General features: G+C 43.4%; 1 protein-coding gene and 1 long non-coding RNA gene across 5 annotated transcripts in view; one reads left to right on the top strand and one right to left on the bottom strand.

Moving 5' to 3' along the window:
* The window catches only part of FCHSD2 (FCH and double SH3 domains 2), a 178,984-nt gene that overhangs the window by 135,190 nt on the left and 15,960 nt on the right, over nucleotides 1-27,834 (top strand). For both annotated transcript variants that reach the window (XM_063327340.1, XM_063327329.1), the window contains 2 exons: nucleotides 11,346-11,462; nucleotides 13,133-13,237. In XM_063327340.1, the coding sequence (XP_063183410.1) occupies nucleotides 11,346-11,462; nucleotides 13,133-13,237 (222 nt within the window). The remainder of the gene's footprint in view (nucleotides 1-11,345; nucleotides 11,463-13,132; nucleotides 13,238-27,834) is intronic.
* Nucleotides 31-7,323, bottom strand: LOC134512189 (uncharacterized). Of its 3 annotated transcripts, none has more exons than XR_010070068.1 (4): nucleotides 6,921-7,323; nucleotides 1,912-2,110; nucleotides 931-1,040; nucleotides 31-695 (listed from the first exon to the last, which is right to left on the bottom strand). It is a non-coding gene; the product is annotated as an uncharacterized LOC134512189 (long non-coding RNA). The 3 variants fall into 3 exon arrangements; XR_010070069.1 differs by having other exon boundaries at nucleotides 1,912-2,044; XR_010070067.1 differs by lacking the exon at nucleotides 1,912-2,110 and having other exon boundaries at nucleotides 6,921-7,321.

The following is a 27,834-nucleotide window of genomic DNA, read 5'->3' as shown; positions in this document are numbered from 1 at the left end:
AGTATTTACCATCAGCCTTTGTGTCGTTATTGCTGTGCGTGTGGCTCGGGATGGCGAATTTACACTCCTAAGGTGGCAACAGAATGCATAATATACATATAAAATAAGGAAGGAAAAAAAAAAAAAAAAAAGCAGCGCTTTTTCCACAATGAGATTTAAGTTAAAGGAGGAGAAAGCAATTTAACTGTGTTATTTGGGGGGGAGCAGCTTCACGCTTCTCTTTTTGCGCTTGTAATTGATATTCTAATCTTTTGGGGGCAGGAATTAAAATTTCACAGCTCCAGATAGCGCTGTGTATAATCGGTTGCTTCCCTAACGTGAACGGGGAAGCTTGTACAACAACTGGAGGCTCTTAGCATGCGCTAATGAAATGCGGTCCCATTACTAATTTAATTTTGTGCTCTTTCCAGAGGGCTATCCCCACCTCAAACAGAACTGTGATTCACTCCTCTTTAAACTCTTCAAGGGGGAAAATGACACGAGGCTTTGACGCGGCGCTCGCCTGGGCCGAGAGGTGCTGCGCGGGCGCTGCTGAATTTCGGGAGCTTTTTAAAGGCGATGAAGGGGTGCTTTGCGTCTCGAGTTGTCTCGGTACCTCCCATGCGGTGACTTCTTCACTCGGCTAACCCGCTTGGGCTGTGGAGTTACCGCTTTTCTTCAGCGCACCGCATTTTTTGAGCTTCTGCCTGCTTATTCTGTAACCGGCATTCACAAAAATAAATAAATTATCAAGCTTCTTTATGATCCCTATAATTATTCTCAGCCAACAGCATCCTACCTGGGCAATTACAGGTTACGCATTCACCATTTTTAATCGCTAAATACAAGAAAATGAGGGGTTTTGGTCCAGGCTTTTGAATTTGTCCAAAATTGTATGTTTTCTAACGAAAAGAAAGAATAATTGAAATTGAAATATTGAAGAATAATTACCAAGCATTCTTTTGCCACGTATTCTCTTTGTAGTTGATCTGCCGAGGTTACCGGTTGGCTTTTCGTTTTTGTGGGTTATGCATGATAATTTTCACACCGAAGACTTAACACTGAAAGAAATACAAATAGCGTGATTAAAACATCTAATCAAATGTTTTAATATCAACCTTTTCCAAGAACAAATTATGGCCTCTCTTCAGACTAAATACTGGATCCACCGTGGCTGGGGTCAAAGTTTGGAGCGTTTAAATATTACCGGAATGAAACTGTGAATATTGTAGGGAAGAAGAATGTTATAGACAATAGGAATGTGGAGCTCGGCTGTAGGAAAAACTCTGAATACTTTTATAAATTCTAGTTTTATGTGCTACGTCCCAAAATTTTGCTGTTGCCAAAGAATGGATTCCCATGCAGTCCTTGAGTCAGGGACAAACCCCACACCTCCATTGATTTCCAAAATACTCTTTAACGTGCACAGTCGGAGCCTCCAAAAGAGACCTTTCCTAAGAAAGATGGGTATGAAATGGTTTTCCATGGATTTTCAATATTTTTATTTCCCCAGCATTATCCTGAAATGTAGACTCTTGAGTGTCCACAGAGAGAAGCCCACGACAAAATATTTTCCACCGATCAGCTATTTTCCATTATCTAAAACATTGTTTTGAGCTTAACTTTATATATATTTGTTCGTGTTACTATTTAGATTATTTCAGTGTTTCAGTTAATTTCGACAGATGTGATTATTTTTTTTTTAAAAAAGGGAAGTTTCTGAATTTTTATTTAAAACGACCTAGTTTGCCCTAAGGAAAGGGAAGTAAGTAAGTAAGAAACCATTGATCCATTCCCAGGCAGCTTTAATCCTTTCAATAAATGGCTTCGCAAAACGGCTCGAGCCTTTACGAAGAGCCAAATGGAAAAAATCAAGAGGGTCTTTTGAAATACCGTTGGCCTCACGAGAAAAACCAGTCGGCACACGCTGACCTGACACGGGGGCTGCTGCTCTATTCAATGGAGTGACACTCTCATCATCCAACACCCTCCCGCCAGGCGCCGGATATTTAGTATAAAATCCGCAGAAATCCATTGCGTTGAAAACACGCTTCGTGGTTGAGCCCTCGCCATAAGAACAGGGCGAAACAGAAAGGAAATGACAGGAAATTACCCAGCTTTTCTCTCTTTCCTGTTTGGAAAAGATTCTTTTTTTTTACCTTGAACCGGCCGTTATCACGTGAGAAAATGAGCCAAACGACAAAAAAGCATGTCGCGAGCGCGGGACGAGAACGGCAGCAAACAGCTGACACGAAACTTTGAAGGTCTTTTTCCTGTTTTTTCTAATCTACGTGTCGCCTGTGACTATAATTTCCCCTGGACATTACTGATGCTGGCGTTTTCTTGGAGCACGCAAGTAAAAAACGTAGCGGAATCTTACTTGTACGACAGCTTATCGACATGAAAAAAAAAAAAAATCCATTTTTCTCACTGTCATTTGCAAAACAAAAAAAAACAACCCAACATCTCAGTAAGATCAGTGGAAAGTTTTGTAGTTTCACCCCTCGTTACTTGGATGTACAAGATTTTTAGGGACAGATGGTGGGAATAAGGATGAATTTCACGTCGCTGTCATACGCAGAAGAATATCTTGAATTTCGGAGCAGCTTATATTAAGCTGTATGATGTAAGTTATACAAGCAATATTTACAAAAGGACATCATTCTTGCTCACGGCATGTTTTTTCAGCTCTCCGAGTGCTTGGGGATTTGAAAATAAATAGAAATTAGAAATTACTCCTGAATTTATTTAAATATTTAAAACATATTTAACATTTATTTAGTATTAAATATGCTTAAATATTTTAAAATACCTTTGTTTTCTAAATGGTCTTATATTCTATTTTTATAATTATTGATTATAAATATTTCATGTTCGACATTAAATATTTAAATCCGGAAAAGTTTGTGAAATACAAACTGCTAGTAAAAAATAATCTCTCGCGTAAATAAGCCCAAACGGACAAATTCAGAGAACTCATGACGTTTTCTGTATTTAGAGTAGCCTGTGCTTTTAATACCAGAAAAGGGTAAGCTGACTGTCTTTTAACTATTACTTTTTGAAGCTAAATATATATTAAAAAATTAGAATTAAATGTTATCAGAATATAAAGCATATGGAAGTACTGCTGAGGAGAAATACAGTCGTTCAGGTAAAGAAAAGTCCAGTAGATGCCAGTGGGAGCCTGGCGAAGCTGTAAATTCCCTTTATATGTATATATATTATTCCCACACATATAGGGAATATATATACACACACACATACTAATACATATATATATAGATATGTATTGGAGAGTTGGGCAGAGAGGGACCTTATGAAATTCAATAAGGGCAAGTGTAGAGTGCTGCCCCTGGGGAGGAATAACCCCCTGCACCAGGACAGGTTGGGACTGACCTGCTGGAGAGCAGCTCTGCAGAGAGGGACCTGGGAGTCCTGGTGGACAACAGGATGACCATGAGCCAGCAATGGGGCCTCATGGCCAAGAAGGCCAATGGTCTCCTGGGGGGCATCAAGAAGAGTGTGGCCAGCAGGAGGAGGGAGGTCATCCTCCCCTCTGCTCTGCCCTGGGGAGGCCACAGCTGGAGCACTGGGTCTAGTTCTGGGCTCCCCAGTTCCAGAAGGACAGGGAACTGCTGGAGAGGGGACAGCAAAGGGCTATGGAGATGCTGAGGGGACTGGAACACCTCTCTGATGGAGAAAGGCTGAGGGATTTGGGTCTCTTTGGTCTGGAAAAAAGATGACTGAGGAGGGATCTTATCAACGCTTAGAAATACTGAAAGGGTGGGTGTCAGGAGGATGGGGCCAGGCTCTTCTCAGTGGTGCCCAGGGGCAGGACAAGGGGTAACGGGCACAAACTTTAACATGGGAAGTTCCACCTAAACATGAGGAGGAACTTCTTTCCTGTGAGGGTGGCAGAGCCCTGGCACAGGCTGCCCAGAGAGGTGGGGGAGTCTCCGTCTCTGGAGACATTCCAAACCCACCTGGACGCGTTCCTGTGCCACCTGCTCTGGGTGACCCTGCTCTGGCAGGGGGTTGGATTGGATGGTCTCCAGAGGTCCCTTCCGACCCCTGCCATGCTGTGATTCTGTGATATATATACACAAGTTATATAGGGAATATATATACTGAATATTCCCTATATATATTCCCTATATAACTTGTATATATATCTCTGTATGTATTAGTATGTGTGTGTGTATATATATATTCCCTATATAACTTGTGTGTGTGTATATATATATATAGGGAATATATAGGGAATATTCTCTATATAACTTGACACGTCTTGTGCATGGCTGACACGAGGAAAACCCATTTTCCTTAATTCCCCCCACCCCAGTGGTGGTTAAAATAAAGTCTGAGCTAAACCACTCAGATTTGAGGTTGATGTTAAAAGGGTCGTTTGAAGAACAGGGGAAGCACCCTGGAGTTACTGGCTCTTATCTTGGGTGGAATTTTAACATCCTTTCTGGTCTGCTTGAAGTATAATGAGCTGAAATTGGCTCACTGTCCAATTGATTTTATTTGAATTTAGAGAGCGCGCTGTTAGTATTCTTTCTCATACAGTCAGAAAACACCGTTTAAGCAAAACTCCGGATAATTTCTAGCAGCGAGACCAGAGAGCAGGAGTAATACTTGAAAGAAGCGGCCGCTTAAGAAATAGATCTTTGTTTATATCGCATTGAAATTATCTATGAAATCAATTTCTTGGTGTCAAAGTTGGTTTAGAAGGTTGGGGGTTTTTTTGCCTTCGGTTACCTAATGAGAGCAATTTTTCTGTATTTCTAGTTATAATAGAACACAGCGTAGATTTTTGGGAAAGTTGGATGTGGAGGCGGCTGCTGTGATAGCTGAGGCAAATAAGAATAATTATGAGGGGGAGAATGGAAGCACGCTAATGAAAATATACTGCGCTCTACTTGCGAAATTAATTTCAGTGAGAAGATTAAAAACTTTTTAAAACAAATAAGATGAAAATTTTAAAAAGAGAGAAAGATTTGTGGCTTTTAATCTCTGCTATATAACAAAAGGGCTTAACACAATAACATCAGGCACTAGGAACAGCAAAGCTCTATTAATCACTGCCGTCTAACAAATAATAGGACTGTTAAGATTCTAGTCTTTGGAAAAAAAAAACGCCCCAAACCAAAATCGTTTTCCCAGAGATGGGAAGAAGGGAGGTTTACAGTAACCTTGGCCTCAGGTGTTCGGCGTCAGCTGCTCCAACAATCTGTGTGCACAGTATGATTAGCAGGAGGTTTCTAGCTAATGGGCAGTGATCCCCCAAAATCATTAATGAACCAGAACTAAAAATAAACAACCCCCTAAAAACCCACTGGAGGAATCATTTCATACAGATGGCGGTAGGAGGGTTCCTTTCCCGGGTACTTTTAGTAAGGCGAGTTTCGGTTACGCCAGAAGCCAGACAACAGCTTGAAGTAGTATTTGTGGTATTCGGTAGTATTTGTTGGGATTTCATATTTTGCTATAGAAAAAATTTCTTTAGGAAAAACCACGAGATCATGGTAGGACTGTTTTTCAGCCCAGATGATGTCAAAAAGTCCCAGGATCCCTTTTTCTCTGTTCACATACCCCTGAACCACCTTTCTTGTGATGAGTTTAAATGTCATTATTGTCTTTGTTCCCTGCCTGATAGGATGGATGTTCCTTATCCTCCTGCAGCCCCCAGCACTCGCCACTGTGAGATGTTAATTTATTAGATTAAAAAGCAGAATGTAGTCCTATAAAGCAGCAATAATAGGTTGGTTTGGTTTAGCTTTATCATAACATATGTACAGAGGTTGATGTAAGCTATTAATAGTGGACGTCGGTCCTTTTCTATTCTTCTGAGTGGAAGAAAATCCACCCCTGTATGGGGGTGTCCTGTTTGTAACATTGACAATTCACCGAAATGCAAGTCAGTCCTAGCTCACTCCCGCCTAAACTAAAATTAAATGAGTTGTACAATAACAGACTAAAACAAGCGCCAAACTCGACTCACGCTTTTCTTACGGCTGCTGCGTGGAGCTATGAGTTGTGTGAAAAATGTCATGCGTATCCCTTGCTCCTCCCTGGAAGTGTTGGTCATAAGGTTGAGCTTGCTTTTCAACATTGGCATGGGAAGCTTTTATTTTCACCTCTTCAAAAGAAATTACAATTTTTAGGTGTGTTTTGTGTTGGTGATTTGCATGCAGTAAATGTTTCCTCTGTTTTTCCATTGTCGAAGCGAACTTTTTTAGGCTTCAGCTACAAAAATAAGGAACTTGAAGGCTCAAGAGCCAACTTTTTTTGCTCTTAAAACTGTACGTGTGCCATCTGCGTGCAGATGTAACTGCGTAAATAAGAGAATGAACGCTTGGCCCTGTCATAAGGCAACTTCTGCACCTGCAATAACATTTCAGACAAAAATGGAGGAGCAACGTGTCTACAAAATAGATGCGTTTGTTAATTTAAGAAACAGCATCGCTAGTCTCTAAGCTCTTCAGCTGGTTGGAGCCATCTAGTGCTTTTCCTTGGTTTACTGATTGAATTTTTAGCACTAAACGCCACTTTCGCTGTAACCCAAACCCTGAGAGAGCAGCAGAACGTCCATCTAAGTTTAGCTCAGGTTTTTGGGCTCTCCCTTCATTCCTTGGCCACGGCGAGTGGTTTTGGTTTCCCTCTTTTTTGGAAGAGGTTAAATTGAGTCATTGGTCGTTTTGCCACCGCCGAGCTCCAGTCCTGAAAACACTTAAGCAAGAGCTTAATTTAGTAAATCAGTTTAGGACCAGACACTTCAGTCCCTCCACCTTCTTCCCTACACTTTGGATTTTCATGTCTATAGCAGATAAATCTCTTATTTTAGCTCCTTTCTTCCTATTTTTAGGTCCTTTCAGCCTGTTTAAATGGCAGTTGGTTTTTCATTTCTTACTTGCTATACCCCTCTAGCCTATCTTTACCTGAGGATAGGGACTTCTCAGGTCATCCTTGGTGTCCTCCTGAAGCACGTACTCTTCCACACCAGCCAACCTGCTGCTGCTCCTCTGCTTCTAAGATCCTTCACAGTCTTCTGAAGTGCTGGCAGCTTGGTCTGTTAGAGGTCAGGTGAAGTCCCTCCCGGCCATACCGGCTCCATTTATTCCAGAAACATTCCAGATCCTGATGGGTTTGAAAACTTTCTCCTGCTCTGTCTTCTTGGCCAAGCATTTCCACCTCTCTCTCTGGTCTTGTCCATCTTAGGAGCCCTTGTTTTCAGCTTCTTCCCCAGGAGACTAAATTTTTCCTCTAGATCTCGTCTCCTGCTTTTGCCTGTGTTTCTGCTATCCGCACAGACCACAGCTCCAGGTTTTTCCCCAACTCTTTTTATTACCCCATTTTTATGTTGTTTATTTTTAGACCTTTAAGCAAGGGTGAGGTCTGCTTGGGTACAATACTGCTTTATGAATAACTAATATAACCGCTCCGATCCAATAACAATTCATTTCTTTTTTAGTATGCCCTTAGGAGCAGCCACAAAGTTTGCATTCATTTTTCTGGTCAAGTGCTTTTGATAAATAGATTAAAAACCGAAAATACGCTTGGGATAACGCAGAAGGTTATCAAGCGAGCGAAAAGAAGTCTGTATTTCTTAACGAGAATGAGGTGCTGAGTTAGGAGCAAGACCAGTGGGAACGGTGAAAATTCATTCTGAGATGTTTTACGGGGGAGAGGCAAGGTCAAAGGATTCTGCTCAGATTTGCGGCTGGTAAGACTCAGTTGGAAGCTGTGGAAGAAGCTGTACAAAAATGCTTACTCCAATAAGCTGAGGACAAACCTGAGGTCAAATGTTATCTTAAGGATTGGATGTGCCTAAATACATCCGGGTGTTTGTTCTCTTTACGTTTTGCAGTGACCTAGTGGAGCAGCTTAACGTAGGTAATTAAAGAGGTCAAACAGTAGTGACGAAACATGATCGTGTAAAGCCACCTCAATAAAATCAGGCAAAAAACCCATAATATTTAATCTGAGGGGGTGGGAGAAGAGAGCTGGACCCACCTGTTCTTTGCTTGGTGGGCAGCTTTGCCTTCCTACCTGTTCATGCCGGAGATAACCACGTGCTTAGAACTTACCTCCTCTTCTGGGCCGCTCCACATCTTGTCTAACAATTCCTTTTGCTTTGAGAATACCGTTAGATTTAGATGAGATCTCAGGAAGAAATTCTTGGCTGTGAGGGTGGTGAGCCCCTGGCCCAGGTTGCCCAGAGAAGCTGTGGCTGCCCCATCCCTGGAGGGGTTCAAGGCCAGGTTGGCCGGGGCTTGGAGCAACCTGGGCTGGTGGGAGGTGTCCCTGCCCAGGGCAGGGTGTTGGAACTGGATGGTCTTTAAGGTCCCTTCCAACCCAAACCATTCTGTGATTAATATGGGCTTTGTGGCTCTGTCCCACTCTGGCGGATGAACTTCATGGAGTCGTTTCTGGCTTGGAGCTAAAATATCTTGACATGGTGTACTGGATTTTAAGAACCTCTTGGGTGGTTTTTGGTCACTGGGAGCAACAGAAGGATGCCACCTCCTCTCCACCCCTCTTTTGATATGCCTAAAGGCATTCTGAAGGGACAAATTGAAGCACCGCAAGCTTCTTGGCTGAGTTACAGCGTCTTGGAATAGAGACAGAAAGTGGCCCAGAAGCTGCCTGAAGTGTTAGATGTATTTCAGAGCCCTGTGGTGGGAGCGTGTGCGTGTGTAGGGGTTGTCTTCCTTTCCCTCGCTTGCCTCCGCTGGTGGAAATCATCTCCTTCACAACCCCTTGAATCCGCTCCCCCCAGCTCTCCTGTAATAAGAGGATGAATAAGAATAAAGGCCAGATTCAATTTTGATGAAAAGGAGCTTAGCTGAACAAAATAACAAGCTGAACCAATTTTGGCTTCATTTTCAATTAAATCCTCTGATCGGATGTTAGCATAAGTTAGTATTATTGCCTCTCCCATGAGGGCAATGTAATCTAAAAGCATTAAAACCTGGCTTTCATTATCACATTGGTTTGCTTCCCAGTATCTCTTGATTTTACCAAGTTTATACCAAGTGCTGGTGTTAACATTGTCTTCCGTCCTTGACACAAATTGGACCACTTTGCCTGCTAAAATACCTGATAACTCTCCGTCTTCTGCTGCATCAGGCTTCTCGCCCCACCTGAAAAAAATTCCTTGTCTTTGTGCTCTCTTACCTTCCTCCTGCTGGCTAACCTTGAATTTCTCCTTTCGAAACAACTTGTGGATACTTGTGGGATCTTCTCTAGTTTCAAACCGCACCTGATGGAGAAAAATCCTGTCTTTTGAACCACAGAGGAGAGAGTGAGAGAGAGAAAATCATGGAAAAGTCATTTCTTTCACACTTTCTGAGTTGGTTTTGAGCAGCCCGAAGCGTGCTCTCTCTCCTTGAGTGATAATTGACTCGCTCTTCTTGAGTGATAATTTATTAGGGGATTTTTTTCAGGTTGTGCAAGATTCCATCAGCCTGGAGAGGACTTGTGATAAAGAGGGATGCAGGGTGGCTCTGGACTGCACCGTCTCAATAGTGAGATGTGCACGAGTCAGCAGGTCATCCACGCAGAGGAGTTGTTCTTGAGGGTCCCCTTTGGAATATTGATTAACTTTGATTGGGAGAACCACAAATCTGTTCTGTTGTGCCAGGAGCACACCCCGGGAAGGTGGGGTGAAGAGAATGTCTTCTCACAGCTAATTTTACTGATGGGAAGAGTATGAGATTGGCTCAAAAAAAAAAAAAAAAATCATAGAATCCCAGATTGGTTGAGGTTGGAAGGGACCTTTGGAGGTCATCCGGTCTGGAGCTGGTTGCCCAGGATCTTGCCCAGACGAATATGGAATATATGCAAGGATGGAGACTCCACAACCTCCCTGGGCAACCTGTGCCAGTGCTTGGTCACCCTCACAGGGAAAAAGTGTTTCCTGGTGTTCAGAATGAACTTCCTGTGCCTCTGCTTCTGTCACTGGGCACCATCCTCTTTGCACCTTCCCTTCACACCGTTATATGGATTGATGAGATCCCTCTGAGCCTTTTCTTCTTCAGGCTGAACAGTCCCAGCTCCCTCGACCTCTCTTCAAAGGAGAGATGCTCCAACCTCTTCATCATCTTTGTGGTCCTTTGCTGGACTCTCTCCAACTTAATTGTCGTTAAGTTACTTACCCTTACGCAGTGCAGGTGCAGTAAATGTGCACAGAATGCCCACAAATGTAGAAGGACTATCAGGAAACCTACCTTAGTGGGAAAGATGGAGACTGATCTACATCCTGAACACTGAGACGTCTACGTAAATGCATGGCGTAGTTGCCGTGCCACTAATGGGCACAAACTTGAGCATAGGAAATTCCACCTAAACATGAGGAGGAACTTCTTTACCCTGAGGGTGGCAGAGCACTGGAACAGGCTGCCCAGAGAGGTGGTGGAGTCTCCAACTCTGGAGACATTCAAAACCCACCTGGACGTGTTCCTGTGTAACCTGCTCTAGGTGACCCTGCTCTGGCAGGGGGGTTGGACTAGATGATCTCCAGAGGTCCCTTCCAACCCTATGATTCTATGATTCTATGATTCTATGATTCTAATAGAAATTACAGAAAGATTGGGCGTGATTGCATTCATTAAATGCTGGGAAGTCTCTCTTCAGAGTTTCAGATGGGTTCTGTTCAATCTGGGGACAATAGAGAACTACTTCATCTTGCTTTAGTTGGCAATTTTAGTTGGAATTTTTCTTTTTTTGTTACTGACACAAGAAAAGCGGGCATAAGATGAAACAATATCAAAAAATTTGGTTTGAAATTTGAGTCGCTGTTTTGCAGATAATTTTTTTTTTTTGACAGAAATGGCCGCGCTGTTCTAAAATATTTGATGACGCTATGATTTGATCACAAATTACAAAGAATGAGCCCAAATGGCCAGTTGGACCACACTTAACCTTTCATCGTTGAAACGATGAATCTTTCACGTAATGCATGGTTATTTTAGAAATTAGGTGGCTTCCTTGGCTAGTTATTCTTCATCTCTTTGATACCCAGTATGGGTGAAATTGAGTTTCAGTTGTATTCATCGTGAATGTCTTTCATTGCAGTAGAGCTGTGGCCGGTATTCAGTGTCACGCTGTTTTTTCCGAGGCAATTGAGTTGGGAATTCTTGTGAGCTTTGATTTGCTTTCGTAGTTGGGATCCCACAACATGGTACCATCACAAAGTTCGTATGGAAGAGAGTTGGTTTTGGTTGAATCCTCCTTGTTTCATATGAAGCAAGATCCCAGGCTGATAAACGTAATGTAAACTTATCCTATAACTAAATATCATCATATCTGCAGAGGTAGCCCTGGGTCTGTGTCATGACTCATCCTCTTGTTTTCTGTTCCAGAGTCGACAACTGGAATCGGAAACTGGAACGACTGAAGAGCACAGCCTCAACAAGGAGGCTCGGAAATGGGCTACCCGGGTAGCCCGGGAGCACAAAAACATCATCCACAGTCAGCGGGTAGGTTAGGAAAACATTTGTTTACGGATTTTATTTGTTGCAGCTCCCCACTGCACGAAAGAGGAGCTGCCGCAAGCACGAAGGAATTATTTTTGTCTTGCTATCTCTCTGGGCAACCTGCCATTTTCATCTAAGCCTTTCTTGATATGACACACTCCAACTGCCAGGTTAGCAGCTCCTCTAACTTTTTGGTTCATCGATACATTTTATTCCCGTATAAATCTGAAGTTACAGCTTCTTTACTGCAAATAACTTACAGACCTACCTCTGTTCTACACGCCATCCTTCTGTTAGAAATGAAGTTTCGGGGATTCTCTTACGTCCGCTGTATGATGTATATATTGCCTGTAGAAAAAAAAGTTTGGCTACCAAAAAGTTTTTTCAAGTCTAGGAAAATCCATGAGTAACGTGCGCTTAAATCTAATGTGAAGACACAAAATCAAGTGCGTATTGATAAATTTATTTCTACATATGTAGCTCAACATAGAAGGCCCTAGAGCTTTATTTGGACGTCCTGACTGGGGCTTCAGGTAGCTGTATTTTGGAATGTGGCTGAGACTGGCTGGGAATGAGAATAAAGTCAGCCAGTAGAAATGCATCCCTTGGGGCACCGAATTCCTTAAACACCTACGGCAAGGCTGTCATGCTCTTGTTTGGAGAGAGCGTCGGGAGCCACACTAAGTTCTTGTGCGAAATTCTGCCTAAAAACCTCTGTTTCACATGCTCGGGTCAAGCCTAACTTGCACAGACTACATTAAATTCAGTTAAAGAGGATGTGTCTACACCACAATATCTGCAATATTGTATAATTCAATGAGTTGCAGCCCGGGAAGTGGGGGACCTGCCTTCTAGTTCCACTTTAGAGATTTGAGCCATTCCTCAAACTACGCAGAGGGAAGGCACAAAGCAAGATGACCAAAATAGGTGTTCACCATCGTACCTGTCTTCTGCTGAGCCTGGGTCACTCTGTAGCAAAAAACCAGAAATTGCAGCACCAGGAAGAGGGTATGAATAGAGTCTGTAACCAAAATATGACAGTAAAACTCTCTTCAGAGGAAGGAGGGAGCATCCTCCATTCTGGTCCTAGTACCTGATGCTCCTTCTGCTCTTTCTCCAAAGACTACGTAACGCAAAATACAGAAATACTCAGCCAGGCACATATTTGCAGATAACTGGTGACAGTTTGTGCGATCGCATGCTGTTGTTATTTTTCTGGATCTGTACGGTCAACACACATGTGAGGGAAGCCAAGAAACTCCAATGTGTTTTCTGTGATTCAGCAAATTCTCCTCTGGATACAACGTTCCTGTACCATTAGCAACTTCACTCTCCGTGTTGAAGATGCTCTTTTCCCTCCTGACATCAATGGGGAGCAACATACCCATTTTAAATAGGGAAATACCAACCTGTAGATGAGTTGATTCAGACCACAATATCATGTTTTCATGAAGATCTTGAAATATTCCCCCAAGTGGCATTTCCATGTGAAATACTGTGCTTTTAAATGGTGTTTTGCCTTGGTCATCATCTGTTTTCCTGGAATCGGGCTATTGTTGGTCAACCCAGCAACTAATCAACCAATAATTTCCCGGACTTGTCATAAATATTTATCATGTAAATGGCTCGCTGGGATTTACTACATCTGTGGCGTGTTTTCTGATTTCTGACAGACACTTGAGGAGCTCGAATGCCACGGGCCTGTGATGTCTGAGCAAACCCGAGCAGAACTAGAGCAGAAAATAGATGAAGCCAGAGAGAGCATTCGCAAGGCTGAGGTAAGAAGGAAATTATTTTTAGGTTACAGCTATTTTCGTTTTGTTTGTGGAAATGAAAGCTTTTAGCATCAAAAATCAGGGAATTTTGAGATGTCTTTTTTTTTTTTTCCTTGATTTCGTACTTCTCACATCACTGAATCAACTTAATGAAAGACTCGAGATTAGAAGAATAATATTAAAAAACACTCCTGATGAGGAGTGATTAAACTTGCTGCGTTTTCCGCTATTGTGCAAAGGTCAAGAATCTCTACATTTAGGGGCTTTGTCTTAAATAGAGAAAGAACAATCTCACGTTTACTAGTGCCCTTCTGCTTGAAGGAATTAATACCCCAAAATTATGATAATATCTCCATCTTCATGCTTTTTGGCTTCTAGAAGGAACTCCCACACGCTGATGTGCCTTCTGTTCTAGCGTTTTTTTGATATACGCGTTAATTTGTAATGTTGATGGGAAAATATTTGAAATAATCTTTCTATCTCGTTCTGCTTTCACTCTGAGGTACTTCTGAAAAGGTTACAGAGGTTTGTGAGACCTGTTCTGGGTTAAGAAAGACTCAGGAAAAGATAAACTTCGTGGTTGACTGCCAGCGCTGGGTGGGTAAAAGTTAACTGTTTTCCTGGCCAGTGATTCAAAAAAAACCTATTGCAAGCAACAGGAACCGATCTATTCGTTTTCGGCTGAGTGGGTCGCTTAATTAAAACTGGAGAGCAAACGTAATTGTTTCAGTTAAGTGCTTCTCATACCGCCAGATATTCGGAGGACCTGATGTAATTAGGAATGTGATTTACAGTTCAAGAGGTTAGAAAATAGAGAGTAAAAATATTCCTCCTCCTGCTGTGATAAATGTTAGGCTCTCGTTTTAAAACAAATCCAGAATATGCTCTCGTAACAGAAAGTGTTTTAAAATGCAGTAGCCTTTTATTTTGAGTAAACTATTTCAAACAGACTGTACTCCAAAGTACTTTGGTGTATAGATAGTTAATGATTTAATACGCAAGGACAAGAGAGCATGAGAATGAAAGATGAAAGCGGCAGCAGAAAGGAATAAAATTAGGATAAGAAGTTGCAGAGGAGAAGGTTCTCGCACAAAAATATCATAAAAGGTACAGATGAAATCGGTCTGGAACTTTAGTGTTTGCAAGTCTTAAGAATGCATAATTAAGAGAACCCAATCAATCAGCGGAAACTGAGCGAAGAGGTGACACGATTCCTTGGGGGAGGTGGCGGAGAGAAAAATGGACGGGGGTATTTTTTATTTGTTAAATTCTGGCAAGTGAGAACTTGGAAAGGGCGAGCTGCAAGAGTAATGGCCAAGAAGGATCTCTGCAGTAGAAATCGGGGCCTGGTCCTGTAGGAGTGGTACAGAGAGCACAGAGGAAGGGATAACACGCCAGTTGTTGTCCAGGCAAATACAGCAAAGAAGATGTTTGAGAGCGCACGAGGACTTTGGCCCAGCAGAAGTTTGGCTTTTCAGAGAGAATTAGCTAAAAGAGCTTCAGACAAAATTGCAAGTTGGGCCACAGCCGCAGAATATAACTGAGGGTAGGGGGAAAGTGCCAAGAAGTGGAAGGTTTTTACATATATACATATATATATATATAAAAATAAAAAAAAAAAGAGATGTGAGAGCTGAAATGAACCCTGTAGTGTGCTGTAGAAGGCAGCGGGCTTTTCCAAAAGCAGAGGGAGGGGTAAAGCTCCATTGGGAAACACACTGGGCAAGAAGTGCCTGGCCAGGAAGGTGATGGATAAATGCAATAAATGGGGGGGGCGGTGGGGGGCAGGGAATAGCATGCAGTTCTCTGATCTAATGAGGAGCAAATGCAGAGTCATAGATGTGCATCCTTATAAACACTAAATGGTGCTCCAAAGAGTTAAAGAGCATGAATATTTTTCTCCAAGATGTATTTGGTAGAAAGCATTTAATATAGACAAATAATGTATTTCCCTGGTTTTCCACTGATACCCGGTGTGTCGTAGTTAAAATGTCCCTTACCTTTATAATAATATTATATTATAATATACACGTGTTCTGGTTTAAAACAGAAGACGGTGAAAATGCCAAGGAATTGAGTCTCGCAAGACTCGGTGCCTGGGTGATTTTCCTTTTATCTTGGTACAACTTTTCCACCCTGTATTTCAAGGCCAGGAAGTTGTCTCTGAATTTTTGAATGGTAGGTGTGTAAATCACTTTGTGTTTCTGACTTTTATATATTCCCACATGAGTTATTTATAATATAGAATTTTTTTCTAAGAGAAGCTAGAAAGTGCATTTAATAAGCTTGTTTACTTTTACTTAGGGGTCGCCTTTCCTTTTAGCTTCAACCCTTATTAGTCCCCACCCCTCTAAGCGGCACTATTAAGTAGTTTCAGGACCGTTCATTAGACAAGAGATTTTTGCAAACGTATGATCCATGGAAGAATAAACTATTTAGGCTGTAGGGAGCCAGAGAGCTGCCCGTTCCCTGTCCCGCTGCCCTGCCTTTGGCTCGAGGAGCTGCGGCTGGTAAGTGAAGCAAAGCAAAGCAAAGAGACCCCGGGATTAGCTCCGTGCTTCAAAAAAGTCCTTCTCAGGATAGTGAGTGGCGAAGGAGGGTGTCTGGAGAGTTGGCAGGAGTCAATGGGCAATTTCACATTTGCGGCTGTTGCTGAATGCACGGTGGTTTACAGTTGCCTGACACCATACATGGTTGTACCCTGTGTGAACAGCCCAAAGTAATTTGCCTTTTAACGCTAGTTAGTTCATTATCACGTCGTCACGTTAAATCACAGAATCACAGAATGGTTTGGGTTGGAAGGGACCTTAAAGATGACCCAGTTCCAAGCCCCCTGCCCTGGGCAGGGACACCTCCCACCAGCCCAGCTTGCTCCAAGCCCCGTCCAACCTGGCCTTGAACCCCTCCAGGGATGGGGCATCTTTACCAGCTGCAAAACTTTGTGGATACTGCGGTGATTGTAACTGGATGAGTAATATGTTCTGGTGCCATGTGTAGAAGCGTTTGATGGTAACATGTAGATTTTGTTTTGTTAAACAAAAAACCCCAAACTGCTTTATTGGGAAGGTTTCGATGCAACTTCGCTTGCAACTCCAACAAGTATTGGTTAATCTACTGTTGTCTCTTGCCACGATGGTCAAGACTTAGACATGGAAAGCTCCTGTTTATTCTGAATAAAGCAGCTAGAGGACAGCGCATCGAGAAGATGACAAGGATTGCAGGGCATGAATTTCGTAACCTTGAGATAATTCCCTCAAGTCGATGGTTGTATTAACCCGCGATGCCTGTATTGCAGAGTTACTGTTTCTAAGAGACCTTGGGTGTGTACTGCTAGCGCTTTGGAGACATGGACGTTTTGCTGAACGTTATTTGTAGGTCCCATCCACGTGCATGTGTACGTGCACACGCTTCCTCTCTTCTTGTGGTGTGTTAGATACCGGGTACTGTCATTCCTCATTCCAGAGACATCCTCCCTTCTTCCTTTTGTTTTTGCGTTTTTCTCTTGAAATGCATTTTATTTTTATTTCCTTTCTGGAGTAGTGTGCCTGTTGTTCTTTCCTGTTTTGACTTCTTGACCTGCTCAAAGGAAAAAGATGCTTTTTCCTTTGCAAATCTACCCTCTTCCTCTTCTTTCTTCATCATTTCTGAAGGGGAAGATAATTTCAGAAGCACGTTGGGATTAAATTTTGCCTTTCTTCTGGCAAAGCTATTTTGCCAGAAGACACTTCCACTTGCGTGTTTCTCCTCAGGGATTTCACATTCTTGACACATTGCTCCAGTGCCAGCCTGCTTAACTATCGGAAGACAAAGCGATCTCTATGTGCCATCTAATACAACGTGAGCTGAGTCAGAACCTTTCAGAGATGATGCATATTGGTAAGGGGGTTTCTCCAGGGTGTTCTGTGCATAGATGTATTCATCTCATTGCCCTCTTCCTTGGAGACCCTGGATCCTTTGAAATCTAACAGCTGAGAGAAACCGAGGAACTCTACTGTATGTATAAGGCTGAGAGAGTTGGCGGGGTTCAGCCTGGAGAAGAGAAGGCTCCGCGGAGGCTTGGAGCCCCTTCCAGTCCCTCAAGGGGCTCCAGGAAAGCTGGGGAGGGACTCTGGATGAGGGAGGGGAGCCATGGGACGAGGAGGAAGGGTTTTCCACTGCAAGAGGGGAGATTTAGATGAGATTTCAAGCAGAAATTCTTGGCTGTGAGTGTGGTGAGCCCCTGGCCCAGGTTGCCCAGAGAAGCTGTGGCTGCCCCATCCCTGGAGGGGTTCAAGGCCAGGTTGGACGGGGCTTGGAGCAGCCTGGTCTGGTGGGATTTGGGGGTTGGAACTGGATGGTCTTGAAGGTCCCTTCTAACCCAAACCATTCTGTGATTCTATAATTTATGTGTTTTCTGACAAGCACGATGGATGTGGAATAGGTGCAATTTGAAGCTACAGCAAAGAACTACAGTAAAAGTGTGCATACAACCAAGACACACTGAAAAAATCTACTTTTTTGTCTTCTGCAAGATGCAGTGCCTGAACCGAAAACCTGAGATTGGCACATTCACAGCTCACTGGGTTCTTTTTAATCTTTTTCTCCCTGGGATAAGAGATATTTTTCCATGTGATTTTTCAGGGAGCGGAGTCCTTGATTAAAGTTTGGGGAAAATATGGCTTACACCAGAGTGCTTCTGTACAATTGATACACAGCAGGTGATGGACAGTGGCTGTAATCGATAACTAGAACCCATATTTTCTTCTGAAAAATGGAAAGTTTCTGCCTTTTTAAACGGTTTTTGTTTCTTTTGCTTGCTTGTTCTTAAAGGAAATGTTAGAACAGGTCTGATAATATCTCAGATAATACCTCAGGGCACTAAAATTGACTGTGGTTAAGGCTACACCGCGGAGTTTAGATCCAGAGGAGCTCCATCCATCCTTGTCAAACCAGCATTTAACTACTGCTGGGCGAGGGTTGGATTTTGATAAAGGCAAACACTGAGAGCAGACGGTGCTCGGTTAAATTGAAGGTGACGTGATTCAGGCAGCGTCTGTAAAGGAGGTCAACACCCTCCAAATTCAGTAATTTGAGAAAATAAATTATTCTTGTAGCTCTTTGGCACTTAACCAACCAGCTCGGGTAACTGAAATAGAACTTGGGTGTTTTAAGCTTTCGTTTTTTGTGACAACGGTAAGGAAGGTTGCTGGGGGTTTCACGGCTGTTAGTTCAGGCAGTTGGATAGATCTGATTTGCCTTAAAATAGCTTTGCGTTTCTCCACTGCCTCTGCCCCTTCCTCTTTATGCTCTTCAAGACAAAAATTTACCGTCTCCACTCATCGGTGGTGCGGAAATAAGGGAAAAGAAAAGTTGCAGCTATTTCGTTGGTTTCTACGACCTTTCTTTCAGCCTGCATCCTGGACCCTGAGGCTGGGTTACTGGAATTCTTCTTCCTTTCATCTTGTTTTGTCTCTATCAAACTAAACACCCCAATACTTTGGTAGCCTGGAGTGGGTTTCACTAGCCAGTGTGGCTGGTCCCAGGACTGACATCGTTCTTCTCGATGATGATGATGATGATGGGAGATTTCCCATCTGTGCTCAGGTCTGCGCTCAAGGAAGGTCTCGGGGCCTCCACAGCGATTAATCCTATTTCCACTTAATTATAAGGGCATGCGTTTCATCTCATCGTTAGGATATCTACAACTCTCAGGGGAGTATTTGTACCAGATAAGATTTGATTAAGACTCATTATGGTGCTGTTTACTTCCTTTGATTAGTTCAGAAGCTTGGGTCCATCTTTAATTGTAAATGGAGGGCTCTTTTCTCCCTCCCCTTCTATTTGGCTATGAATATTTATTACTGTGATAACAGTGTGTTTGCTGGCTGGGCTCCTGTTCTATCTTAGGATCTAATCTATTAATCGTATGCAGCATGTGGTCCTCCTGCAGCTCAAGGAGACGTAGCTACGCTTCAGCCTGGTGTTAGTGGCGTGTGGAACCTTTCAGCTGCAGGAGCGGTGTCATTCTCTGCTCATAAGAAATGTGAGAAAAGCTTCATTCCGTATGCTTCACTAAGAGAAATGAAAGAGAATAAGGCTACCAACCCCCACCCCCCACCCCCCCAAAAAAAAAAAAAAAAAAAAGAATTTGTAAAATGTCACTTGCTGCTACCTACGGCTTCGCTCGGGAAGCATATGCTTGGGAGAGCTGTGCTCCGTGAACAGGTTGCCTTCTCGGTCGGAGATTCCGGCCAGGCAGATTGGAGAACTAGCCTGGAAAAATGCCGCCGACATCCACAAAATTCTGAGCTCTTTTGGTGAAAAGCAGAATGAGAATGTCGCTGTTGAGAACATCATCATCAGAGCCCCGAAGCTGTATTAGGGCATTGTGAAGATGGACAAGCTGTAGTGTTTTATCTGCTGTATCCGAACATTTAATCATTCTGACCGCGGTGTTGCAAAAAGTATACGACCGTATTTGAGAATCTTTATCTTGAATTAATACTTTCTGATAATTTAATATATAATTTCTGAGAAATTGGGAGGGTGTGCAGAAGATCCTGCTTCTGATCTAGTTGAAGATGTCCCTGCTCACTGCAGGGGGTCGGACTGGATGACCTTTCAGGGTCGCTTCCAACCCAACACATTCTATGATTCTATGATTCATTCTAAATATTTCGCAGCATCTTTTTTTTGACAAACCTGCCTGTTTTGGCATGAGCAATGAGAAGGGAAGTCTTTAGAAGGCTGGGTAATATGCATTCACGATGATAATAAAGGATATTTTTTCATTTGTGGACATTTAACAGAGGAAGGTATTTCGTGGGATGAAGGAGCAGGAACAGACAGGAATGTTTTGAAGCTAATGATGAAATACAGTCATAAAGATTCCTGGAAGGATATAGTCAACTGAAGCTCTGTCTCTTGTAGATCCCTATGTACTGTAAAGGCTAGGTATCCCTATCCTATAAATATCCCTATTTATGGAAACAAATGGATAAGTCATTTTGAAAACATCCTACAAATAATAATCTTCATGACTTTAAACGTTGCTGAGATGAAGAATAATTGCTGCAGGGCCTCAGGTGGCAGACTGTCTCTCTGATCTTTTCGGTAAAGGGGTCAGGAATGAGTCTGGGCTACAAGAATATTAATGTTGCGTGTTTTGTAGCTTTTCTTTTTGTCCTTTTTTTTAATTCAGTTCTTTTGGAAGGTGGATCACACTGAAAACCCAGCTCAGTTCCTTAAAGCTGTGGTTTGAATGCGGTGGCATTTCGTAGAGTCATTCAGGTTGGGGGCTTTGGGGGTGTCTCTAGTCCAGCCTCTGCCTAAATCGCACTGAATCTTTTGATTATGAAACGTATCCGACATCTTTCACTACATTAAGAACCAATATTCATCACCAGGACTGCAGAGAAATGTGTTAGTAAAGGTTTGCGTACATACATTTTATGAACATTCCATTTTCTACTTACGGAATTTGGATAATTTCCATTCAGTCCCATTACCAGTAGCCTGGGAACAACTTCGTAAACCCTATAAAATGCTTCGTTACTGCTCTCATCTCCTCGCCATCTCCTTCCCCACCAACTGCTTTCTCTGTTTAGGAATCTCTAATATGCTCGAGCTTGGAAAAAATCCAGTTGGGCTGGAGCTACGCAGGTGGGCTCTTCTCCATTAATAGCTTCACCTCTGTTTTCTTACCCTTGGCATTCGCTCTTGAGACGCGTTATCTGTGTCAGTGTTTCATTTCCTGTTTGCTTCACCCTTAACAGCCGCCTTTGATTTAAGTCCACACAGAATATTTAGCATATAAATTAACTACCTCTGCTGTAATAGCTGTAGAAACTTCCCGCCCATCCTCCCACTTGGAAAAAAAAACCAACCAACCAAACACTCAGTGTTGTGTGAAAAATGTCATTTATTAGCCGGTTCCCTAGCTGGTGCCGAAAAAGGATTGGGTTTGGGGTTGTTTTGGTCCCGGCCAGGTGGATTCCCAAGGGCTGGTGGCTCCGGTTTGCTGCAGTCATCGTTCTCTTGCAAACGGTGGCTGAGCTTCGCCTGGAGCCAGGTAGTGATTGGTTTTTGGCTGTAGAGAAGACAAATGAAACACAGGCTGGAGCAGAAAGAACAGCTTCCTTACCTGTTCTTTATACATCTCTGGCATCGTATGGTCTTGATTCACAGTACTGCAGGTGAACGCCATCCAGTTCGAATTGCGGATAGGCTCCTCTTCCCAGGCTGAGCTCACGTTGGTGCCTCAGGGACCAAAATGTGGCCAGCAGGGCCAGGGAGGGGATTCTGCCCCCTCTGCTCCATGCTGGGGAGACCCCACCTGGAGTACCACGTCCAGCTCTGGAGCCCCCAACATCAGAAGGACATGGAGCTGTTGGAGCGGGGCCAGAGGAGGCCCCGGAGATGCTGGGAGGGCTGGAGCCCCTCTGCTGGGAGGACGGGCTGAGAGAGTTGGGGGAGTTCAGCCTGGAGAAGAGAAGGCTCCGGGGAGACCTTGGAGCCCCTTCCAGTCCCTCAAGGGGCTCCAGGAAAGCTGGGGAGGGACTCTGGATGAGGGAGGGGAGCCATGGGACAAGGGGGAAGGGGTTTCCACTGCAAGAGGGGAGGTTGAGCTGAGATCTGAGGCAGAAATTCTTGGCTGTGAGGGCGGTGAGCCCCTGGCCCAGGTTGCCCAGAGAAGCTGTGGCTGCCCCATCCCTGGAGGGGTTCAAGGCCAGGTTGGCCGGGGCTTGGAGCAAGCTGGGCTGGTGGGAGGTGTCCCTGCCCAGGGCAGGGGGGTGGGACTGGCTGATCTTTGAGTTCCCTTCCAACCCAAACCATTCTGTGATATGATTCTATGATAAAATTTTAAGTGAGTCATATTGGATAGGATTTTTTTTTTTTGCTTTGGGTGGTTTTGGCATAGCTCTTTCCACCCCACGCGTCAGCAAGGCGGTGAAAGTTGAGCTTTGTGGATTATTTGCTGGTGCAGCCCTACTTTAACAGCACTGGACTGTGATTTAAAGCTGAGTTGCAGGGGAGGGCTTACATTGGGTTTTCAGAATTTTGTAGTGTTCCAATACTTGTTTTTACTGTATTCATAGTTAATTCCACCCGTCACTGTGCAAATAATTCTGGTGGCCCAAAATTTTAATGATACATTACTTTTCGTTAAGAGAATTATTTCATTTTAATGCTTTTATTTTCATTTTTAAAAGCCTAGAATTAAAACCAAAATGTTTCTGAATGAGGAAATAAAGATAGATAGTGTCTTTCCAGAACGTTTAGCCAAAACGTTTCCGTGTTGTTTTCTCCTTGGCTAAAACCAGTTGCCAAATGAGACCGTCCAACCCGCTTAATGGTTTTGTTCCTAGAAAAATATTGCAGTGGAATAAAATATTTCTCACAAAAGATCATTTGGGTCTACTTGTAAGCCTATTTTAATCTGATTTTAATGTCTGCACATGCTCGTATGTTTGACCTTCGTCTAAAATCAATAGTTTTGATTTTTTTTTTTTAAGAGAAAAATTACAGGGTTCAGGCGGCTTTAGTACAAATCAAAAAGTACGGGAGATGTTCCAGCAGGGAGAGGAATCCTCTCCCCTGGGCAGGGCTGTCGCGGGCTTGTTCTGCGCCCTGAAAAATCACGGAAAATAAAGCAACTCTGCCTTCAAGCCACTCCATTCCAAACAATCATAAACCAAAATGTCGAAGGGGCTGCATTAGATCAGCTTTGCTGGATTTCCCTGTTTGTTTTTTTTTTTACCCCAACACTTTTATAAACGATTTTTGAAGACTTGTAACCGAGGTGTTTGTGGGGTGGAGAAGAAAAGCCCTTTTCTTTCTGGGAACAGAAATGAGCCATATAAGATATTCTCGCTGGGTTTAATTTCCACGCCTTCCAAAGCAGTTGTTTATCTTCATCTTGTGCAAGCTGTAGGTTTAAAGCCTTCGCTTAATTAAGACTGGAACAGTAAATAAACAAAACCGTGCCTCCTTCCGTGTAGAGCAACGATAGGTATGTGAGAAATAGATAACAATATTTATATTTTTAACGACTTTGGAGGTTTTTTTGCCTTTCATCTTCTTCTAACCCACCATCAGCTAAGGGAAAAGAACGGCTCAGAGAAGCAGGAACCACCCAGAACACTGTTTGTAAACTTTGTGGGTGGCTGACGGTTTTTCAATCAGTGTAAAGATAACCCAGTCCGTAGCTCTTAAATAGGCATTGGTAAATAGTAACTGTAAATAGCAAATTCACTATTAAATGGGAAAATGTTTGTCCTACAGTGAGACGTAAGAACAATGAAATTTGGGCAGCACCCAGATCTCGGAGCGAGTGCTGGATTCCAGCATTCCTGTGCTTTCGAAACTCAGCTGCTTTCCTGGAGGTACTTCATGTTGCTGGGAATAAAAGTGGGTACTTGATTTTAAATATTTTCAATTCCATGAGCTTCTGTCAGTAGGGAAGTACGACACATGTGTCTGCTGGAATCCTTTTTGTTCATGGGGAAAATCAATGTTCGAAGCCTGGTTTAGCTTTTAATTTGAAATATATGATTTTTTTGAGCCGGCGATGCACGCTGGCAGCCCAGAACCCAACCACATCTTGGGCTGCAGCAAAAGAAGCACGGCCAGCAGGTCGAAGGAGGTGATTCTGCCCCTCTGCTCCGCTCGGGGGAGACCCCCCTGCAGTGCTGCCTCCAGCTCTGGGGCCTCAGCACAGGAGAGACACGGAGCTGTTGGAGCGGGGCCAGAGGAGGCCCCGGAGATGATCCAAGGGCTGGAGCCCCTCTGCTGGGAGGACGGGCTGAGAGAGTTGGGGGGGTTCAGCCTGGAGAAGAGAAGGCTCCACGGAGACCTTGGAGCCCCTTCCAGTCCCTCAAGGGGCTCCAGGAAAGCTGGGGAGGGACTCTGGGTGAGGGAGGGGAGCCATGGGACGAGGGGGAAGGGTTTTCCACTGCAAGAGGGGAGATTGAGCTGAGATCTGAGGCAGAAATTCTTGGCTGTGAGGGCGGTGAGCCCCTGGCCCAGGTTGCCCAGAGAAGCTGTGGCTGCCCCATCCCTGGAGGGGTTCAAGGCCAGGTTGGCCGGGGCTTGGAGCAAGCTGGGCTGGTGGGAGGTGTCCCTGCCCAGGGCAGGGGGTTGGAACTGGACGATCTTTAAGGTCCCTTCCAACCCAAACCATTCTGTGACTCTATGATTCTATGATATTAAGGGCTTTGAGAGCTAGGGCATCGTTTCGTAAGGATTTTGTAGTCTTGTGTGGTTTTGCAGCGTAGTGCAGAGCTGTGATTTGTCAGAAAGCGCACCCTGTCTCTTTTTATTTCAACACATCCCTTTCTGGCTGCCTCCCCACATCTGGAAGGGGAAGACAAGACTGAGCAGTTGCAGCTTTTGTGCAAGGTGGGACCCTCCGTGATGTAGTTGGGACTCCAGCTTGCAGGAATCTCATCTTCCAGAGATCCTGCCTTGTGCCCGGCTGCAGGAACAAAAGCCACACATGAAGCTGCTTGCGTGACTTGGTGCTGGTGGAAACACCAGTATTTCCTCTGGGTGATCCCTTGGTTTCCCTCTCAACATTTTATTCCGGTGTAACGAAAGCATCAAACCCCAGCTAATTTAGTCGTAGTGATACTTGAATGTATTTTTAAATATGTAGCTGTTCCTGTGTGAGAAGCAGAATAAAGTTATACAGCTGTCTAGGATTTTTAGGTTTTTTCATATAGGGAGGAAGCTGTTAACTCTGGTCTACCAGTATAATTATTTTGGTAAATATATATATATGCTTGTAAATAACATTATACATCTTTCGAGTGCAGGCCTGTAAGTGCTTTTATGGCTTGTCTGCAGTGGAATGAAACTCAAAACATTTGTGGTTTTGGAACGAACATTTGTTGAATATTAAGAGCCCGATGTGTAAATAGAGGGGGGTAACGCGCTTGGATTTGCTGGGTACCGCGGATTAAAAACTCTTCTCTGACCCTCAGCAAGTACAGTCAAGGATCTTGGAGCAGCATGTTTATTTTAGCTAACAAGTTTGTACAAACAACAGACGGAGTTCTAATACAAACTACCCCTGTTTAGAGCCTGCCTCCGCTAATGGGTAGGGCTGTTGGATGACTCGAGCTAATTGGAAATCGCATAACGAGGTATAGCGGCAAAGCAACCAGGCTGATCATTTCCTGGGCAGCTTTTGTCGAAGGCGCACGGAAAGCCCTCGTAACGCAATTTCAAAATGGAGAGGCAGATTAGGGGATAGCTACTTTATCCCGTAAGTGTTTATATAGACGTGGAGGCACTTCAGCTCCGTGACGTGACAAAATGAGGAGTTTCTCATTAACAAGCTAAAGCAAGTGACTCGCGTTGACCTCCGTTAAGTCAATTTATCGCACTTCAAAAGAAAACCCAAGAAAAGGACGGCGCTGGGTGCTGCAGAGCCACTCATCTCCCCTTCTTTCAACGCAGATGTGGTTAGAAAGTGGTTTTATTCAAAATCTTGAATGCTTCGTAACAGGAGAGAGGTGTGTTCAGGAACTGGCATCCCTGGATTCAGCTTTTTTGGTGCAACCCTTCTGTGTTATCATCTTCGGTTTAAAAGTGTGTTCTCTGTTTTGCCTGGTAGAGTGAGGAATCCACTTCTCGATTGGATAAGTGCTCCCAAAAGAAATTTTTCCAAAGAAAAGGTTAATGATTAATTAAAATTATTATTGTTTCCATGCTCTTACAGCTTTAAAATATACAAACTAATATAAGTAGGGGCAAAACGAAAAAAAACGAAGTGAGAGGTAGTGCCTTTTTAAGACCAATAAAGGGATAAAATGTCTATTCCATTCAACTTTGGAACTCAAAACTCTGACACCCCCCCAACCCTTCTGATTTCAGACCTTCCCATAGGTATTGCTTCTGTAAATATTTACAAATTTCAGGTCGGGGCTTGGGCCATAAAAACTTAGAAGGTTTTCAGAAGATGCTTGGTGCCACAATTGAACCGAAAGGATCTGCCCCGCAAATGTAGATGCTGGTGCGTGGATCCAGCTTTGGACTCTCTATTCTTTTAAAATCAATATTTTCTGAATCTTGACTGAAGTAACGCAAGGCGCATTAATATATTTTGCTTCTTTCCTCATTTCCTCGGCCGTATGAACAGTATTTACAGTGCACGTTAATCATTCACCTGAAGACCGCTTGCACGGAGAAGTGGAAATTTCACTTGGCGAAGTGGCTTTGGCTTTTCCCGTGGGAAATGCTTTCCAAGCTTGTCCGATCCTTCATTCTCCGCACCTAATGATGTGGGAGAGCGTGTGCGTGCAGCTGTACCCCTGTGAAGATACATTTCACATCATAAATTTGACTCTAATGACTTACCTTTCTAAAAAAATCACATTTCTTCTAAACGGAATTGAAAATAATCCCTCTCAAAAGCAATTTCATTGTTTGAAACAGGTTTAAAGTCACCTTCGCAAGTAGTTTTAAAATGAAAATGGATCCATGTTTTGGGTGTTCAGCTGAATGGACATTATAGTCATTTATTTTGGGCAACCTGGTCCAGTGGGAGGTGTCCCTGCCAATGGCAGGGGTTGGACCCGGATGATCTTTAAGGTCCCTTCCAACCCAAACCATTCTATGATTCTATGATAATAGCAATCCAAAAAAACCCACAAAAAATACCGGTATCATTTCAGCACACGTAATTTTATATATTATAACGAGGATATTTGTGAGAGATAAAAATCTATGTGGCACCAATTGGCATTTTAATTCACTGTACATCTATTCTTCCATACTCTTACCGTGCTTCAGCCACTGCAGAAAAAGAATTTCCCTCTAATTTTTGCTCAGACCCTTCTATTTTTGCTGGTTTTGCTTGGTTTCCCAGCGCTGCTGCTGACTCGATCCATGGATGCGGGCAGTGATGCTGAACTAAGGCGCTTCTGATGCCCGTGGAAGGGCGAGAAAGGAGGTGAAACTTTGCTCCTTGCACAGCAGCTTGCTCCGAAAGAACAATTCTGTGAAAGGAAACGCCGGAAAAACTCCAGGGCGGTTCAGTGGGTTCCTGGTGTTGGCTCCATCAGTGACTCACTGAAGGACCTTTGGTAAATTCTGCGAGTTTTGTTCCTCTGGGCAAGTGGAACAGGATGGTGACGACAGGGCTGGACTGGACATAAATATTCTCCATTTTATTCCTAAGTTTGTCCCCCGCTTCTTGAGGCGATCTTTGAAATTCTGCTTTTCCCTTCTTGAATTTCTGCTTTTCTTCCCTTGAAATTCTGCTTTTCTTTTCTTGAAATTCTGAATTGCGCTTTTCTCAAAATTCTGCATTTCTTCACGCTACTCTTTCCATTCCTCCTGCTTCAGTCGTTAAATAATTTGGATCAGGGTGATGGTTTGCTGTGAATTTGTTAAAGCCTTGGCTCCGTCGGCCAGAAAGCATGCCAGGATGCTGAAGTGAACCCAGCTGTCAGAAAACCTAAATTTTCCTTCTGTTCTAAAGACAAAAATCAGGAAACTGTTTGTTGAAGTGTATTATTTGTTTAATTTGGGAATTATTAAGATATTCTGTTTCCATAACAAATACGCTGCCTGTGATCTCTGGCAAGCGCTGATCGAAAACAGGCTCATTTGGG

The sequence above is a fragment of the Chroicocephalus ridibundus genome, chromosome 1 (genome assembly GCF_963924245.1).
Source record: "Chroicocephalus ridibundus chromosome 1, bChrRid1.1, whole genome shotgun sequence".
Taxonomy (NCBI): domain Eukaryota; kingdom Metazoa; phylum Chordata; class Aves; order Charadriiformes; family Laridae; genus Chroicocephalus; species Chroicocephalus ridibundus.
The sequence above is the reverse complement of the archived record's forward strand: the minus strand, read 5'-3'. Positions and strand labels throughout refer to the sequence as shown.